Below are 17660 nucleotides of genomic sequence, written 5' to 3'. Positions count from 1 at the left end.
CATCTCAACCCTTTTTGGATTCTGTGATAATCCAATAAGCACATCAGTAAAATTATCTAAGTTTATGTCAACAAGTAAATCAAGTTTTGCTTCTTGTGTTCTTTTTAGTCATCTTTTTTCCACCTCTTCTGAGATTGAGGTTTACCAGGAGGGGAGGGAGTGTTCCCCAGTCATCAGGATAGAGGGCTCTCATGTTCCCCTCTGCAGATGCTGAAGGTTCTCATAATTAAGAAAGGGAGGAGCCGTCTCCATAAAACTGGGAGTCCAAGAAGAGGGGACAGAGAGGGAGAGGAGACACAGATCCAGCAACACACACAGAGAGAGCTCACTGACCCGACATGAACAAGTGGATTACAGCCGCCGTCCTGACTGTTCTGGCCTGTCACATAGGTGAATGTCTATATATATTTCTGTATAGGAGTATATAGTGGTATACATGTTTGTGTTTTATAGGTATCTTTTGGTGTGTGTGTATATATGTGTGTGTGTATTCATATTTGTATGTTTCTTTTACATTTTGTGTATGTGAATATTCATGTATATTGGTACTATATGTATGCACTATACTGATATGAACTATTCTGTGTAGGTGTAGCATGCAATACTGGAACCTCATACATCTCTGAGATCTAGTAGTGCCATTCGTTATTGACTTTCTGGCAGTGTTGTGTAGTTTGTCTTATTTGTAAAGTGTCGGCGCCACAATTTTTGGTCTTAATTTTTTATGCCGTAGCTTTAAAATCCCAACACTAGTTATTTGACGCTCTTTTTGTCAAATACTTAGAACTCCATAAACCGTCTCTTTGCAGCTCTATTTAACCGTCAAGTATGTGAAGTTAGTTCAGACCATTTTCAGTCGTGCACCAATTTGTTAACCCCTGGCGCCAAAATGTATCATCACAGTGTAAATTACGCCATAATTTGTGCACCATGCAAATGTCTCCTGCGCCAAATTTTGAGTTTAGGTTTGCAAGAGTTGGATCTGTTTGGGTGAATATAGATCCCTGACTCTACAAAAAGGAGGTGGTGACAGATAAGAAAATAAAATTGGACGCCTTTTCTACCCGTCTGGTGACTCCTGATTAGCAGCAGATTGCGGCTGTTGGGCCCAAGTTTTCGATAAAACATAGAGGCAGCGAATGGTCGTGTTATTTTTGAGAATATAAATGTTTGGAATATTTGCTATATTTATGCTATAATATACTGAACTAAGTAAATATTTTCTAATTAATCAAATATATAATTTTGCATTATGATGTAGTAGTGTGAGGAGGAGATGACACTGCTGTGTACACATGTCATGGTGTAGTAGTGTGAGGAGGAGATGACACTGCTGTGTGCTGTGCTGTGTATACATGTCATGGTGTAGTAGTGTGAGGAGGAGATGACACTGCTGTGTACTGTGCTGTGTATACATGTCATGGTGTAGTAGTGTGAGGAGGAGATGACACTGCTGTGTACACATGTCATGGTGTAGTAGTGTGAGGAGGAGATGACACTGCTGTGTACTGTGCTGTGTATACATGTCATGGTGTAGTAGTGTGAGGAGGAGATGACACTGCTGTGTACTGTGCTGTGTATACATGTCATGGTGTAGTAGTGTGAGGAGGAGGTGACACTGATGTGTACTGTGCTGTGTATACATGTCATGGTGTAGTAGTGTGAGGAGGAGATGACACTGCTGTGTACTGTGCTGTGTATACATGTCATGGTGTAGTAGTGTGTGAGGAGGAGATGACACTGCTGTGTACTGTGCTGTGTATACATGTCATGGTGTAGTAGTGTGAGGAGGAGATGACACTGCTGTGTGCTGTGCAGTGTATACATGTCATGGTGTAGTAGTGTGAGGGGGAGATGACACTGCTGTGTGCTGTGCTGTGTATACATGTCATGGTGTAGTAGTGTGAGGAGGAGGTGACACTGATGTGTACTGTGCTGTGTATACATGTCATGGTGTAGTAGTGTGAGGAGGAGATGACACTGCTGTGTACTGTGCTGTGTATACATGTCATGGTGTAGTAGTGTGAGGAGGAGATGACACTGCTGTGTACTGTGCTGTGTATACATGTCATGGTGTAGTAGTGTGAGGAGGAGATGACACTGCTGTGTACTGTGCTGTGTATACATGTCATGGTGTAGTAGTGTGAGGAGGAGATTACACTGCTGTGTGCTGTGCTGTGTATACATGTCATGGTGTAGTAGTGTGAGGAGGAGATGACACTGCTGTGTGAGGAGGAGGTGACACTGCTGTGTACTGTGCTGTGTATACATGTCATGGTGTAGTAGTGTGAGGAGGAGATGACACTGCTGTGCGCTGTGCTGTGTATACATGTCATGGTGTAGTAGTGTGAGGAGGAGATGACACTGCTGTGTGCTGTGCTGTGTATACATGTCATGGTGTAGTGTGTGAGGAGGAGATGACACTGCTGTGCGCTGTGCTGTGTATACATGTCATGGTGTAGTAGTGTGAGGAGGAGATGACACTGCTGTGTGCTGTGCTGTGTATACATGTCATGGTGTAGTGTGTGAGGAGGAGATGACACTGCTGTGTGCTGTGCTGTGTATACATGTCATGGTGTAGTAGTGTGTGAGGAGGAGATGACACTGCTGTGTACTGTGCTGTGTATACATGTCATGGTGTAGTAGTGTGTGAGGAGGAGATGACACTGCTGTGTACTGTGCTGTGTATACATGTCATGGTGTAGTAGTGTGAGGAGGAGATGACACTGCTGTGTACTGTGCTGTGTATACATGTCATGGTGTAGTAGTGTGAGGAGGAGATGACACTGCTGTGTGCTGTGCTGTGTATACATGTCATGGTGTAGTAGTGTGAGGAGGAGATGACACTGCTGTGTACTGTGCTGTGTATACATGTCATGGTGTAGTAGTGTGAGGAGGAGATGACACTGCTGTGTGCTGTGCTGTGTATACATGTCATGGTGTAGCAGTGTGAGGAGGAGATGACACTGCTGTGTGCTGTGCTGTGTATACATGTCATGGTGTAGTAGTGTGAGGAGGAGATGGCACTGCTGTGTACTGTGCTGTGTATACATGTCATGGTGTAGTAGTGTGAGGAGGAGATGACACTGCTGTTTACTGTGCTGTGTATACATGTCATGGTGTAGTAGTGTGAGGAGGAGATGACACTGCTGTGTACTGTGCTGTGTATACATGTCATGGTGTAGTAGTGTGAGGAGGAGATGACACTGCTGTGTACTGTGCTGTGTATACATGTCATGGTGTAGTAGTGTGAGGAGGAGGTGACACTGCTGTGTACTGTGCTGTGTATACATGTCATGGTGTAGTAGTGTGAGGAGGAGATGACACTGCTGTGTACTGTGCTGTGTATACATGTCATGGTGTAGTAGTGTGTGAGGAGGAGATGACACTGCTGTGTACTGTGCTGTGTATACATGTCATGGTGTAGTAGTGTGAGGAGGAGATGACACTGCTGTGTACTGTGCTGTGTATACATGTCATGGTGTAGTAGTGTGAGGAGGAGATGACACTGCTGTGTGCTGTGCTGTGTATACATGTCATGGTGTAGTAGTGTGAGGAGGAGATGACACTGCTGTGTATTGTGCTGTGTACACATGCAACACCCTCGACGATGCAATGGCGAGGTAGTGCTTGCGAATACGTCCCACCTGCATATACCCACATGATACTACATGGTCCTGATAGGGAAAGGGGTATTGCAGTGGTGAATCCTGCCTGGCAAGGCAGAGGTTAAGTATTTTGTATAATGCAAGATGCTATTGTCCAATCATATGTGTTACATCCTGTCCTTGGTAAGCTGAGATGTGATTGGAGGAGCAGCCACCACCTGACCAAGGGGAGGTAATGGAACCTCTGGCCAGGAATGTTCTGGAGAACAGTTTAGTCTGAGCTCAGCTCAGATCAGAACATTAGAGGATTATTCTAGTGTGGAATCCTAGGAGAATCAGTGAGTGAGTGAGTAATCTCTGTCTAGCCCATACCAGAGCAGGAAGAGCCTAGCCCCTGCCACTGAAGAGTGGAGCATTAGACTAGAGTTAGTGTAGTGAGGAAAAGGGGTATCATCTTACCTTTGAAGGTGATACCTGAAGCCCTACAGGACAAGCTGAAGCTTCTTACCAGGACACAGCTGCCTCCCAGCCTGCCCTCTACATCCAGGCTGGTGAACTATCTCCTGAGGCTCCCTCCAACTCACATCTCGACACCCTACCTACCTGTTAAAGGCACGTTTGCTGCGGTTCCTGCGGTTCAAATAAAGAACTGTAAGTTGTTTTCTTCAACTTCTGTCTCCGTCTGGTCCCTGCTAATACGGCTGCCTTCATCACCGGCACCCTGCCCATCACCCAGAGACTCACACTCGGGACATTAAGGGGTTGCCCCAGGGAGATCCGCTATAGCAGCCTCTCCCTCATCTTTTCTTGCCAACACCACCCTGCTGGAGACCTGCCAGGCTGTAGGACAGCCCTCCGGTTCCCCCCGTACCAAGCACCGTGACAATAGCGTGCTTAGGCCGCAACCGCCAGCCACTCCGGTACCGCGGGCCCCGGCTGTCTCCAGGCCTCACCTCAAGGGCTAGGCCCCGGTAGGGGATGTTGCACACATGTCATGGTGTAGTAGTGTGAGGAGGAGATGACACTGCTGTGTACTGTGCTGTGTATACATGTCATGGTGTAGTAGTGTGAGGAGGAGATGACACTGCTGTGTACTGTGCTGTGTATACATGTCATGGTGTAGTAGTGTGTGAGGAGGAGATGACACTGCTGTGTACTGTGCTGTGTATACATGTCATGGTGTAGTAGTGTGAGGAGGAGATGACACTGCTGTGTGCTGTGTATACATGTCATGGTGTAGTAGTGTGAGGAGGAGATGACACTGCTGTGTACTGTGCTGTGTATACATGTCATGGTGTAGTAGTGTGTGAGGAGGAGATGACACTGCTGTGTACTGTGCTGTGTATACATGTCATGGTGTAGTAGTGCATGGAGGAGATGACACTGCTGTGTACTGTGCTGTGTATACATGTCATGGTGTAGTAGTGTGAGGGGGAGATGACACTGCTGTGTACTGTGCTGTGTATACATGTCATGGTGTAGTAGTGTGAGGAGGAGATGACACTGCTGTGTACTGTGCTGTGTATACATGTCATGGTGTAGTAGTAGTGTGAGGAGGAGATGACACTGCTGTGTACTGTGCTGTGTATACATGTCATGGTGTAGTAGTGTGAGGAGGAGATGACACTGCTGTGTACTGTGCTGTGTATACATGTCATGGTGTAGTAGTTTGAGGAGGAGATGACACTGCTGTGTACTGTGCTGTGTATACATGTCATGGTGTAGTTGTGTATCTTTCTGTCATATAGGGAGGCTGCTCACTGTATATTACATCTCTTCTATCATATTTTCTGGCAGGTAATGCTCTGGAGTGTTACGTCTGTGATTATGGGACCTGTTCGTTTCCCACTAAAAAACCTTGTGGAGCACTAGAAGTCTGTCTGACAGAGCAAATGACAACAGGTAATTCATTGTATGTGGCAATAAAACGATGGGGATGATGGGGGCAGATCTATTCTGGAAGAGGTTTATACTAGGGGTATTCTCCTACTTAAAGGGGTTTCCCACAAAACAAGTTAGGCCCTATCCTGTGTTTAGTACCCATCTTGCTGATAGGTGGGGGTCTTGGTGATGGGACCCCCACAGATCACGAGGAACATGGGGTCGGATGTATCTCAGTTGGACCCCCTCGCCGCTCCCCGAGATGAGTGGGAAAGCCAATCACGCATGGCCGGGCTGCCCCATAGATCTCTATAGAGGTGGCGGAGATTTCGGAGTATGGCGGTCAGTAATCTCCGTTAGCTCCGTAGAGATGAACCGTGAAACCTGTACATGTGTGGCCGGCTGCCTCCAAAAGAGGTTCATTGAGACACCACAAATCACGAGAACAGGGGGTCCATCACCTATTCTGTGGATAGAGCCTAATTTGTTTTGTGGAAAACCCCTTTAAGGTTTATAACCTATTGATAGGTCCATCAACAGGGCCGGGTTAAAGGGGTTGTCTGAGGGTATTAAAAAAAAAACCCTTGGGGCGGGTTAAAAGAAATAAACATGTACTTACCTTTGCGGTCACTCCCAGGTTCCAGCGCTGCCATCTCTCCGGTCTGTGCCCCATGTAAACAAACAGTAGCACGGAAGATGCGCCATGCCCACCCATCCCTATTCCCAGCATTGTGTGATGCAGGAGGGGTGTGCGCGGCCAGTTACCTCGGCCGTCTGTAAGCTATACGCATCGCGTCTTCCGTACCCCTAATTTTTACATAGGGGAAGGTCCAGAGAGATGGCTGTGCTGGACACCGGGAGGGACCGCAGAGATAAGTACATGTTTGTTAGTTTTTTAACCCGCCCCTTACTGGCCATCCAAGTAATACCCTCTGGATAACCATTTTAAGACTCCCCTGGGCTGTGTGAATATTGCAGCTCCTACAATTGGATTAATAAAACGGAACAGTGTAGACAATTGTGACAGCAGGGATATGCACAATTATATCCTTTGGGCAGGGGTTTATGCTCAACCATAGCAGGGCCCAACTTTCTTAACGGGCACTATAGCAGCCATGTCATTTATCAGGAGCGTAACTAGGAGAGGCAGGGCCCCATAGCAAACTTCTGAATGGGGTCCCCTTTCCATATACATACTACACTCATATATACACAGACATTTATATACATAAACATATAGTTCTTCATGCACACACATTTATATGCTCTTACACACATACGTACACATGTAAAGCATATACACATCACATATATGTTATATACATATTGTGCTGTACAATGTAGAAAATGATGCACCTTATCCATTCTTTAGTGTCAGGTTGGATGTCGCGGCCCCCTGACACTGCGGGCCCCATAGCAGCTGCTATGGCTACTACCACTGTAGTTACGCCCCTGTCATTTAGATTATGTAGGTTTTCCTTGATGGGTTTTTCATAGACTCGTCCATTTCTAGTCCAGTGAAAATTCCGATGTTTTTGCCACTGTTCACATTCTTATCTTTTTGTCTTCTCAGGTCCATTCTCCCTGAAGAAGAAGTCTTGTTCATTACCCACAAACTGTCTGGGAGATTCTGAGATGACATATGGAGGCATAAAAGTTACTACAACTCCCTCGTGCTGCCCAACTCACCTTTGCAATTCGGCGGCCATACCCTCAGCCTCTCTTTTGACCACCATTGCCATCTTGATTTCTTTGTGGATGGCCAGACTCTGAGGGACCTGTCATGGCACCCTGAGGCCTAGTCCTTGGTTCTATGCTATCAGGTGAAGTGTAGAACCTACTCATATTTTGGATTGTTGTCAAATTAGGATGATGTTGAGTTCCATGTATCATCTGTTTGGATACTCATATTAATGTAGACTTTGGTCCTTGTGGACCCCTAATGTCCGCATCTGCCAGTGGATCATTAGATCGGCTACTGGATAATATCCTGTATCCCCTCACTTTGAGTAGGTGGCTTGTAGACTATTTTAGAGTTTATTTTAAATTCACACCTAAAATGTCCACCAAAGAGAACTTCAAACCCCTCTAAGATCCTCATGGGCGGAGCTTTTCCCTTCAATGTTTTGCTGCAGAACTCTGCTTCTTTCTAATTCTAGAATTATCTGTAACCTGCCGGACCACGATAATAACGTGGAACTGGAGTCTCATCAAAGACTATCTCTCCGCCTACTGTCAAATTCTGCAACCCTCATCTGTCCTTCACTTTTTCCCACCAAAAAGATAGATGTTGGTTATTTTGTTTTCAACTGCGCCGATGCTGCTGTAATCACATGATTTCATTAGTAATTTCCTTTGAATACAAAAATAAAGTGGAACGGCAACCTGGTCCAGATAGGAGAGTTATCTTATTTTCGTTTAGTGCAGATGCTGCTGTGATCACAGGACTTCATTCCTGTTTCCTTTTAAAAGAGGAATTAAGAGGAACTGTAACCTGGTCCCTTGTAGCTTTACAAGCTTTCTGTACACTATATAGTGCACATTCCTTCCTCCTCCATCTACTGTCACTATACCACCGAGTTCAGATAGAAGACGATCTGTTCTATTTAGTGCAGATGCTGCTGTGATCACAGAACTTCATTAGGAATTTTGCTGTAAAAGAAGAATTAAGAGGAACTGTAACCTGGTCCCTTGTAGCTTTACAAGCTTTCTGAACACTAAATAGTGCACCCACCTTCCTTAATCTGTTCAACCTTGTCTAGATAGGACACAATGGGGCTCATTTACTAACCCGGTCCAGTCTTGATCCCGCAGTGCGTTCTCCGATGAGGATTCGGGTCTGCCGGCAATCACTAAGGTCCAGGCGCCCGATATCCACCAGGTGTCGCTGCTGCGCTGAGGTCCGCCGGAGTTCACCTTCTTCGTCCCAGTGCATGTAAGTGCTGATTTTATGACACAAATTCTTTTTTAAATTCTGCGGTTTTTCCGAATCCGTCGGGTTGTCCGACGGCCACGCCCCACGATTTCTGTCGTGTGAAAGCCAACGCCGATGCGCCAAAATCCGATCGCGTGCACCAAAATCCCAGGGCAATTCGGAAATCGTCGGGAAACCTTACAAAAGTGCGAGATTCGGACCCTTAGTAAATGAGCCCCAATCTGTTCCATTTAGTGCAAATGCTGCTGCGATCACATGACTTCATTAGCATTTTTACTTCTAAAAGAAGAGTTAACCTGGTCTTAGCCAGTGTCTCTACAAACTTTCTGTCTTGCAGAACACCCACTTTCCTCCTCCATCTGCTCTCACATTTCAGGGAGAAAGAGGGAGACTGTCTTTCTAAATCAGTGCAGATGCTGCTGAGAGCACATTACTTCATTAGCATATTTACTTCTAAAAGAGTTAACCTGGTCTTAGACAGAAAGTTTGTAGAGACACTGACTAACAGTACATCCACTTTCCTCTCCATCTGCTCTCACACTTCAGGGACAGAGAGGGAGACTCTTTCTTAATCAGTGCAGATGCTGCTGTGATCACAGGATTTCATTAGCAATTTCCTATTATAGTTATAGAGGTTGCTTTTCCATGTATGGGTGTTTTTTTTGGTTGCTTTAGTTGTGGCTCTCTGCCTCTCTCTTATTCTGCCTTTCTTGGCAGGAAGGAAGTAAAGGGCTGCAGTAATCCAAGTCTCCTCCTACTCTCCCTAAATGAATGAAGTGGATAAACCAAATAAAACTGATTTACAGTATAGAGGTCTCCATTAGTAATTCTTGACACCAAGTAACATGATGTCATATATAGCGCCACATATATGTATATAGGTGCCACATACCACCCCCCAGCACCTGCACCAGACAAGTAATCACCTCTCCCTGGAGTGTTCCTTTAAGGATAAGGGTTTGTTTCTTGTTTTTATGTTAAATACAATTTTTCTTTTGATTTATTATCATGTAAAATAAAGAACAATTGTATTGTGTGTTTTATTTGTGACTTTTTTTAATTTTATTTTTCTGGTATAAAAGAGATGTTAGCCACAAAGGAATCACTTAATTTTTACAGTAAATTATTATTAAATTAAGAATCCTTCAGTGTAAGTACCAGGAATGCTAACTACACATTAATACTGCAAAGCATCCTAACCCTGCTGTGCTCTTAGCTCTCTGCACTGACCTCCACAGCCCTTTCCTTGACTGCACTTGTTACAATACTGAAGCCTAATACAGCTTTGTAAAGGGGCTGTAGAGCAGTACAATGCAAAGAGCTAACACAGCGGTGTGAGGACAGACCTTTAGTTGACTTGGCAAAGCTACAATCCTGGAATAGCCTAGACAATTGTATGGTTATACAGCTCTCCAGGGACAATACCTAAAACAGGCTGGCCAGAGCACAGCAGCATGAGGACACCCCCAGTGCACTAGAGAACCTTCAATTCTGGAATTTAAATGTATAATCCACAGTCCTGCTGCTACTAATGACATGCAGAAAGAAATGATTACACATCTCTCCAGGGACAATACCTAACAATGGCAGCAGAGAGCTCAGAGCACAGCAGAGGACACATCCCCAGTGCACTAGAGAAGCTACCATCCTGGAATTTAAATCCATATTCCACAGTCCTGCTGCTACTAATGACATGCAGAAAGGTATTACACATTTCTCCAGGGACAATACCTAACAATGCCAGCAGTGAGCTCAGAGCAGAAAACACCTCCCCAGTGCACTAGAGAAGCTACTATCCTGGGATTTAAATCCATATTCCACAGTCCTGCTGCTACTAATGACATGCAGAAATGTATGATTACACATCTGCTGCCAGTGTTAGGTATTGTCCCTGGACAGAGAGCTCAGTGCAGAGGACACATCCCCAGTGCACTTAGAGAATCTACAATCTGGGTATATAAACCCATATTCCACAGTCCTGCTGCTACTAAAATACACCTCACTGAAATGATCATCCCTAATACTGACTGTGGTTTTCCACTGTCTGCTGATACTTTCCCTTTAAATGTATTTTTTAGTATTGCAGTTGTTTTGCTTTCTTTTAACATCTTTTTGTGACCTTTCAGGTGATTGAGATAAAACTATGAATATAAAACATTCTGTTCACAGAAACAGCGCCCCCCTTGTTCTCAGGTTGTTACTGGTATTGCAGCTTATGTTACATAAGTTATATGAACAAAATGTGGTTTCTGTCTCCCTCTAGCAAATGATTCAACCACAAAAAGTTGGAAGAACTTCACACAAGCTGCAGGGATTGAGGGGGACACTCCCAGGGCAGCTGGCACAGACCGGGGCGCAGCGTGCCAACCTGTGTGTGCCAAGCTGAGATTAAATCTCCAGGATTAGCTTCATGTGTCACAAGGGATTCTTCATTAGGAAATTAGGGCCTAAGGCAAAAATGCCATGGAATGGCAGGAATAAAGTTTTTGTCTCACTTTTAAAGGGAACCTGTCACCAGGATTTACCCCATTAAACATCTGGTCCCTCAGGCAGGGGGTGAAATGTCCTTTCTAGAATTCCCTCTTTTATGTGAAATCTCACCCGTTTACTTATGAATAAAATATCCCCCAAAGTCAAATCTGACTCTTCTCACCTCATTTTCACATGAGACGAGTCAAGTTTATTGGTAGAAGGGGAACTGTCACTTCAGAAGCCGCTATCATCTGTTCTATAGCACCCAGAAACATCAGTTCTGTGTCCTATCAAAGATAAGATCCTCATCTTTCAGATCACATCATATGTCTTTGTGATCTACAGAACCAGAGGTACAGGCAGCTAAAAAAATAATTAAAATTGCAAGTTGCAGGTACAGCACCTGTGTGATATCACATGATCAAGTATACAGTGAGCTGTGCACCTGTGTGACATCACATGACCAGGGATATAACGAGCAGTGCATCTGTGTGACACCACATGACCAGGGATATAATGAGCCGTGCACCTGTTTGACATCGCATGATCAGGGATATAATGAGTCTTGCACCTGTGTGACATCACATGACCAAGGATATAACGAGCCTTGAATCTATGTGACATCACATGACCAGGGATATAACGAGCCTTGAATCTATGTGACATCACATGACCAGTGGATTAAACGAGCCGTGCACCTGTTTGACATCACATGACCAGAAATATAACAAGCTGTGCACCCGTGTGAAATCATATGACCAGGAATATAACAAAATGTGCACCTGTGCGACATCATATGACCAGGGATATAATGAGCTGTGCACCTGTGTGACATCACACGACCAGGGATATAATGAGCTGTGCACCTGTGTGACATCACACGACCAAGGATATAATGAGCCGTGCACCTGTGTGACATCACGCGACCAGGGATATAATGAGCTGTGCACCTGTGTGACATCACATGACCAGGGATATAATGAGCTGTGCACCTGTGTGACATCACATGACCAGGGATATAATGAGCTGTGCACCTGTGTGACATCACATGACCAGGGATATAATGAGCTGTGCACCTGTGTGACATCACATGACCAAGGATATAATGAGCTGTGCACCTGTGTGACATCACATGACCAGGGATATAATGAGCTGTGCACCTGTGTGACATCACATGACCAGGGATATAATGAGCCGTGCACCTGTGTGACATCACACGACCAAGGATATAATGAGCCGTGCACCTGTGTGACATCACACGACCAGGGATATAATGAGCTGTGCACCTGTGTGACATCACACGACCAAGGATATAATGAGCCGTGCACCTGTGTGACATCACGCGACCAGGGATATAATGAGCTGTGCACCTGTGTTACATCACATGACCAGGGATATAATGAGCTGTGCACCTGTGTGACATCACATGACCAGGGATATAATGAGCTGTGCACTTGTGTGACATCACATGACCAAGGATATAATGAGCTGTGCACCTGTGTGACATCACATGACCAAGGATATAATGAGCTGTGCACCTGTGTGACATCACATGACCAGGGATATAATGAGCTGTGCACCTGTGTGACATCACATGACCAGGGATATAATGAGCCGTGCACCTGTTTGACATCGCATGATCAGGGATATAATGAGTCTTGCACCTGTGTGACATCACATGACCAAGGATATAACGAGCCTTGAATCTATGTGACATCACATGACCAGGGATATAACGAGCCTTGAATCTATGTGACATCACATGACCAGTGGATTAAACGAGCCGTGCACCTGTTTGACATCACATGACCAGAAATATAACAAGCTGTGCACCCGTGTGAAATCATATGACCAGGAATATAACAAAATGTGCACCTGTGCGACATCATATGACCAGGGATATAATGAGCCGTGCACCTGTGTGACATCACACGACCAGGGATATAATGAGCTGTGCACCTGTGTGACATCACACGACCAAGGATATAATGAGCCGTGCACCTGTGTGACATCACGCGACCAGGGATATAATGAGCTTTGCACCTGTGTGACATCACATGACCAGGGATATAATGAGCTGTGCACCTGTGTGACATCACATGACCAGGGATATAATGAGCTGTGCACCTGTGTGACATCACATGACCAGGGATATAATGAGCTGTGCACCTGTGTGACATCACATGACCAAGGATATAATGAGCTGTGCACCTGTGTGACATCACATGACCAGGGATATAATGAGCTGTGCACCTGTGTGACATCACATGACCAGGGATATAATGAGCCGTGCACCTGTGTGACATCACACGACCAAGGATATAATGAGCCGTGCACCTGTGTGACATCACACGACCAGGGATATAATGAGCTGTGCACCTGTGTGACATCACACGACCAAGGATATAATGAGCCGTGCACCTGTGTGACATCACGCGACCAGGGATATAATGAGCTGTGCACCTGTGTTACATCACATGACCAGGGATATAATGAGCTGTGCACCTGTGTGACATCACATGACCAGGGATATAATGAGCTGTGCACTTGTGTGACATCACATGACCAAGGATATAATGAGCTGTGCACCTGTGTGACATCACATGACCAGGGATATAATGAGCTGTGCACCTGTGTGACATCACACGACCAGGGATATAATGAGCCGTGCACCTGTGTGACATCACACGACCAAGGATATAATGAGCCGTGCACCTGTGTGACATCACACGACCAAGGATATAATAAGCCGTGCACCTGTGTGACATCACACGACCAAGGATATAATGAGCCGTGCAACTTTTTGACATCACACGAACAGGGATATAATGAGCCGTGCACCTGTGTGACATCACATGACCAGGGATATAATGAGCTGTGCACCTGTGTGACATCACATGACCAGGGATATAATGAGCTGTGCACCTGTGTGACATCACATGACCAGGGATATAACGAGCCGTGCACCTGTGTGACATCACATGACCAGGGATATAATTAGTCTTGCACCTGTGTGACATCACATGACCAGGGATATAATTAGTCTTGCACCTGTGTGACATCACATGACTAGGGATATAACGAGCCATGCACCTGTGTGACATCACATGACTAGGGAGTGGTTTATATCCACAGGAAGTAAACAATGAAGTTTCCTATAGAATGACAGCAACTTAGACAGCAGGATCGGTAGTCAGTAGATTGAAGTTATTAGGATTCTCATGGCTGTGAGTCTCCAACCTCCTGATACCTACAGTAACCACATTGTGGGTAAGTTGTGAGTAACTTGGAATGAGTAGAATGGAATGTCATGTGTTACGGTTTCCCGTACGGCTTTTAACCCCCTATTACACCTTACACACAACTTAGCGAACTTCTGACTGCCTCCATGTACCACTAGGGGGAGCCCAGCCCCTGTGAAATTATACAGATACAACTTACTGTAAACTGAGCTACTGCAGCAGATTACGGGGAATAAAGATATTTGGTCCATCAAGTCCAACCTATAATCCTAGTGTAGATCCAGAAGAAGGAAAAAAATCCGATCAGACTGATCATCAATGACCCACAGTAGAAAAACAAAACCTTCCTGACCCCAAATGTCACAGAAATGCACAATTTACATCTGGAGTCTCTACTCTTAGCGGGTAAAGATGACGGTTCCAAGTGACCGACCCCCAGCAATCACTGTATACAACCCCCCAACAATCACTATATACAGCCCACAGCAATCACTGTATACATCTCCTCCAGTAATCACTATATACAACCCCCCAACAATCACTATATACAGCCCACAGCAATCACTATATACAGCTCCCCCAGCAACCACTATATACAGCTCCCCCAGCAACCACTATATACAGCTCCCCCAGCAACCACTATATACAGCTCCCCCAGCAACCACTATATACAGCTCCCCCAGCAACCACTATATACAGCTCCCCCAGCAACCACTATATACAGCTCCCCCAGCAACCACTATATACAGCTCCCCCAGCAATCACTATATACAGCTCCCCCAGCAATCACTATATACAGCTCCCCCAGCAATCACTATATACAGCTCCCCCAGCAATCACTATATACAGCTCCCCCAGCAATCACTATATACAGCTCCCCCAGAAATCACTATATACAGCTCCCCCAGAAATCACTATATACAGCTTCCTCAGCAATCACTGTATACAGCCCCCAGCAATCACTATATACAGTCCACCAGCAAAAACCGTATAAAGACCCTCAGTATCACAATGTGTAGCCCCCCAACATAACCTATTGTGGTAGCTTAGGTGCCATTAAAGCAGATTTTGGGTAGGTGTATTTTGCCTAAGGAAAAGCTAAGCAGATGGCAGACCTGGGAAAGTTGGGTCTGTCTGATTAAGTTTTATTAGCATCCAGCTGGAAGTCCTGCACAAGTACCTGGTGCATTCTTCCCACAATGGCTCCACCCTGGGGAAGAGACCGGCTACATCAAAGGCCTGTGGAGCTGTGGCAGTGACCTGATACTGTGAGTTTATGGGGTGCTTGGCAGTAGGCCAGCACCTGGTCAGGAAGGGAACCTCGATGTATAGTTAGTGCCGGAGAGGCTTAGGCTTTATTTTTGCTGTTTTTGTTTATTTTGTTTTACTGCTGAATAAAACTGTCTGCGGTCAGTTATACCCAAGTCGCACAGTGTGGACAGTGACTTACTGGTGTGCTGGTGATTTGTGCCCGTCTACCCCAGGAGACAACGATCCCGGACCTGATCCATATACAATCCCACTGCATCAACTAAATACAGCCCCCTATGACAACTATATATAGCCTCCCTATAATAACTATATACAGCCCCCTATAACTATATAAAGTCCCCCTATAAGAACTATATAAAGTCCCCCTATAAGAACTATATATAGCCCCCCTATTATAACTATATATAACCCCCCATAATAATTAACTATATAGAGACTCCTACTGTAACTATATACACCCCACCATAGTAACTATATACAGTCCTAGATAAAATAATAAAATTCTACTCACATTCCATCATGTTGAACCTCCAATCGTCTATGGCGGGGAAGGGAACTTATTGTTCCCTCGTTCTGCCATAGACTGTATTCAGGGCAGGTATATTAGGTATGGCCCGGGGAGCCTGCACCCAAATACTGCGGTCATGCTTTACCGCTCGAATTGCCCACTTTGGTGGAACCCCTCTAAGGGTAAAGGGGTGGGGGTCCCGGTGTGCATGCCCCGGACGACCCCCCTATGTTCCAGCCCTGCTTATAACACACGCATCGTCAGCTCTGCAATATGCCTTCCTCCTGGATAAGCTTGTAGAGTAAGTCTCTGCACACTGCTGCTTGCCGGCAGGAAGTGCCTGTGTCTGAGCTGGTCTTGTAGCGCAGTGGGGGAGGGGCAATATGCAGAGAGCACTTCAGTGTGCAGACAAGAGAAGCTATTCATGAAAAGAACCTGCCCTGCTTGACTGTAGTCAGAAGAATTATGGTCATATACAGGAGCAACCAAAATTTTAAACACCAGGACTGATACAGACACGTTGTAATTATATCTGTGAAATGCTGTATTTTTGTTAACAGTGAATTCGAGAATGTGTTATATTTTATCCTGAGTATTATTAAGAAACTTGTCTTCGTGTGAATAACTAATTCTAGCAGGGCTGTGAATTAGATGGCGGTGGCAATAGGAAAAGACCTTGTTTTGCTGGAACTTCGGCCTGTGAGCCCCCTTTTTGGTGCTTTTATATAAAGCCCCACATAGACAGCATGGGACTGAGATTGGGTCATATAGGCACCTCAGGGCCCTGGCACTTGCCCAAGTATGCCAGATGCTGGCATCAGCCCTGCCTGGACCATTGATAAGCTGGGCTGCGAGTATCATCCCTGTGGCCAGTTGACTCTGTTGTATCAGCAATAGAGATGAACGGAAGCAACATTCGGGGTTGATCGTGCGGCGGACATAAACGTGGACTGGTGGGCAAACATTTGGCAAATTGCACCCCAGCCATGGCTATGATTGGCCAAGGTTACATCCTTAGCAACTAGCCTTGGCTATGATTGGCCAGGGGGACATTGTGTGATGTATTGAGGCAGACAGGGGGTGGACTGGCCATTCAATCCACCAGGGCTGTTCTTGGTGGGCCAGATCTGGGGCCGGTTTGAGACCGGTAGGGCCGACTGACAGAGGCAGCAGTGCATGCTAGGGCTACGCGCCCTAATACTTAATCTCTAAGACAAAAGGTGAATAGACAGCACAAACGCTGGGCCGAAGGCAAGTCTGGTACCAGGCAGTAAGAGACAGCGTGTAACTGGCCGCTTCACATGCTGCTGCTGAACTGCACAGGCCTGCAGTATGAGCAGCGGCGTATGGAGAGTGGAGCAGTCCCACGCTGACACGCACAGAGGTCACGAGACTACCTGTGCTGTGCTGCACGCAAAGTGAGCATCCTCCATTTAGGAAGCGACCTGAAGAGGAAGAGCAGAGAGGCTGTCGTGGGAGCTTGTGCCAGCGCCAGCCAGGTAATTTAACATTTTATTTTTTCCCAAGCACCAAGCCACTACTTGGGGCAGGGGGGGGCTATCCAATATTATTAATTAATGAGTAGAGTACTGCGAGCACTGTTTATAAAATTAATTGTGAGGTGAATTTGTACTGCCTTGAAGGGGGGGGGGGGGGTGCGGGGGGAGTAATGGGCCCGATAGGCACTTCACATTATAAGTATATTGGGACAGATTTACTTACCCGACCCATTCGCGATCCAG

General features: G+C 45.7%; 1 protein-coding gene across 1 annotated transcript; it reads left to right on the top strand.

Moving 5' to 3' along the window:
- Nucleotides 1–230: 230 nt before the first annotated feature.
- On the top strand, nt 231–9460 carry LOC140076386 (ly-6/neurotoxin-like protein 1). The gene is made up of 3 exons (XM_072122914.1): nt 231–390; nt 5406–5510; nt 7063–9460. The coding sequence occupies exons 1-3, from the start codon at nt 339–341 to the stop codon at nt 7260–7262; spliced, it is 357 nt and encodes a 118-aa protein (XP_071979015.1). The 5' UTR covers nt 231–338; the 3' UTR covers nt 7263–9460.
- Nucleotides 9461–17660: the final 8200 nt, after the last annotated feature.

Source organism: Engystomops pustulosus, chromosome 9 (genome assembly GCF_040894005.1).
Source record: "Engystomops pustulosus chromosome 9, aEngPut4.maternal, whole genome shotgun sequence".
Taxonomy (NCBI): Eukaryota; Metazoa; Chordata; class Amphibia; order Anura; family Leptodactylidae; genus Engystomops; species Engystomops pustulosus.
Note: the sequence above shows the minus strand (reverse complement) of the source record. Positions and strands in the feature narration are given on the sequence as shown.

What these genes read in the sequence shown, in the direction of transcription:
- LOC140076386 (XM_072122914.1), top strand. Translation starts at nt 339, where the DNA reads ATGAACAAGTGGATTACAGCCGCCGTCCTGACTGTTCTGGCCTGTCAC. An exon ending in TGTTCTGGCCTGTCACATAG is followed by an intron (nt 391 to 5,405) that starts GTGAATGTCTAT and finishes ATTTTCTGGCAG; the next exon opens with GTAATGCTCTGGAGTGTTAC. An exon ending in GACAGAGCAAATGACAACAG is followed by an intron (nt 5,511 to 7,062) that starts GTAATTCATTGT and finishes TTGTCTTCTCAG; the next exon opens with GTCCATTCTCCCTGAAGAAG.